This window comes from Perkinsus marinus (assembly GCF_000006405.1).
Source record: "Perkinsus marinus ATCC 50983 genomic scaffold scf_1104296961896, whole genome shotgun sequence".
Classification (NCBI taxonomy): Eukaryota; Perkinsozoa; order Perkinsida; family Perkinsidae; genus Perkinsus; species Perkinsus marinus.
The window spans coordinates 1-2,495 of NW_003205618.1; the positions used below are offsets into that span (position 1 = coordinate 1).

The 2,495-nt window shown below is 46.7% G+C and overlaps 1 protein-coding gene across 1 annotated transcript; it reads right to left on the bottom strand.

The window, feature by feature from the left end:
* Nucleotides 1-173: 173 nt before the first annotated feature.
* Nucleotides 174-1,222, bottom strand: Pmar_PMAR005733 (hypothetical protein; the record flags this gene model as incomplete). The annotated part of the gene is made up of 6 exons (XM_002772159.1): nucleotides 174-298; nucleotides 348-476; nucleotides 528-627; nucleotides 709-848; nucleotides 899-1,030; nucleotides 1,079-1,222. Coding segments are annotated over 6 exons (770 nt in total), but the record flags the coding sequence as incomplete, so codon positions are not given.
* Nucleotides 1,223-2,495: the final 1,273 nt, after the last annotated feature.

The window sequence follows — 2,495 nt, forward strand, 5'->3', positions numbered from 1 at the left end:
AATTCAACTTGAGGGACTTTATCTCCTAGCAGGACCACACCCGGTGAGGTCAATTTCTTCATGGCTGCATACGAATCAGCAAAGGTCGGAAATCTAAGCAATAACAATCGGAGAAAATGACAGCAAAGTATTGCAAAAAGATAACGGGCAGCAGCAACAATACTAATAATCACCTCAGGCAAATGATACCACCGTTGAGCTGTTCTTGTACGAACCATCTGGTATCACTCAGAACATCAACAGTAGTCTCACCCTCATGTCCACCCGAGCCCCCCAGGGCCTCAGCGTCTCTCAAGACCTGATCGATCGGCCGAATACAATATCATACGAACCCTCGAAACGCCCACCTTGAGCTTTAAAACTTCATCAACGCTAACTGGAGGGTCCTGACTGACTTCTACAGTTCTCGCCGACTCAGAAGTGACACGCAGGCTCCTCAAGGGAGTGGACGTCTTGGAAAGGTCGGCGTTGGGGATCTGACATGCCACGGTAGACTACTGAGAGGACCTCGACCCATCCTCCCCCACCTCGAATATCGGCGCATTGCGAACCCTCATCTCAAGACGTGCGTTGGTGTCAGCAGTTATGATGGACCCAATACTCTCTAATACTTCAGAGAGCATATATCTGTAATACGATACGCATTTTGTAACCACAAACGGGAAGTAATTTCAATATACACTTCCTCGACTATCCCACTTCACTTACTGCCAGGCAACTCTTGTGATCATAAGTGTTCGTTTGAATATCGCAGGCTCGAGGCGCATGACTCTGTTAGAAACATCATCAGCACTCGTACAAACAATACCAAAGAGCCGAGCCACATTCGACCGGCACATCCTCGCCGACTGAAAACTCATCAGATGACTTCCTCTTCCTTCAACTCCAACTCTCCGACCTTTTCCGTTTCAAATTCGATCAATGCTGTTATACGCGACTCGTGAGCCGCAAAACTTTGCGAACTATCAGAAATCGAATCCGCGCTCGAGGCCCTGCCGTTGAATATCTCCACGTCAACAATGCGGCCAATCTGAATTCAATGAGAACTCTCATCAAATGCAAATCAAAGAGGACCTACATTGCCCAGGGCGTGCGCTAAATTCTCTCGAGTGACCCCAAATGGGAGGTTCGTTGCGAAGACCATCCGGTCTTGTCGACTACGAGTACTATCAGAATCTTCACCAACAATAGAGCCGCTGAGGATCTCAACTCGCACCTGCATGTGAACACCTAATATGGGATTCTCAACCTGACCTCGGCTGACCCCATCAAACCTACAAGAATATCGAGGATAGATATCAATTTAGTAATATAATAATGGAGTTTCACTTGTGACGTGAAAAACACTAGTGAAAAGCACATTTCACATTTCACTTCGCGAAAAACGCATGTGAGCAGTGAATTTTGCGTAAGACATGTGATGTCTTTTTCACATGGAGTATTACGCAACTCAACGTAAAACGGGCGAAACTCCAATATTATTAAAGTGATGTCGCGATTTACCAACGCGATGCCAGGATTAGAGCGAGATAGATCGCTTGGGATAGTAAAAGAGCGTAAGAAACCATAAGATCACGTTCCCGTGCTGTGCGTCACGTCACGTGACGTGCTGCGGTCACGTTCAGTCGCGTGCGCCCGATGGATTCTCGTGGCATGCGGAACTATGATCAGCACAGTGATATCTATCCTCATTATCCATGTTTATAATCCATAATATAATATATCTACAAAGATCGATGTACAAACTAGGCCTTCTCGGAGAAGGGGCGGAGCTCGGCATCCGGGTTCGATTCCCATGCCTGGCGTTTTTCTGCAAAAATATGTTTTTTGCACGGAAATCTACATGGTCCGGGCGGAACCCTAATTTCGTATTTTTCCTAGTATCCCCAGAGCGAGAGCTATCGAATGGTGTATAGCATGTGATCATAACCTCTCTAGATCGAGCTGGATAATTTGTACGAACGCACGCACGCACGCACGCACGCACAAAGTGTTAGTAAAGTGAGAGAATACGCTCCGCTCGCTTCGCTCGCTTCGCAACTATTCAATGATTAGTGCACTAAAATAAGACCCTCTGCCAGATATCCAACTATATTAGAGTATAAACACTCAATAGCCGTTGAGTTCTACTGTGTGGCCCAAGAATGTTATCGAAAAAGACCATAAGATGACTTCTGCTACTATCACAACATATTTCCCGACAACGTGTTTCTCATATAACCCCACTTACATCAGGAATCCGTTTATCCCGCGCCGCACTGGCTCGGGGCGCCCTGAAGGCTATCTGGTCTTCGTGGATGACCTCATCGGAAGAAACCACTTCGTTGGCACTCAGAACCACTATAGGCTGCTCGCTGAACCTGAGGGACTCAATGATGGAGTTTCACCCCTGATATAAAAACACTAGTAAAATATCTCACACGTTCGAATTAGCATGATTGCAGACGAAGACTCGGTGAAATCTAACCGGCTTCACGAGCGACCCAGCATGGACG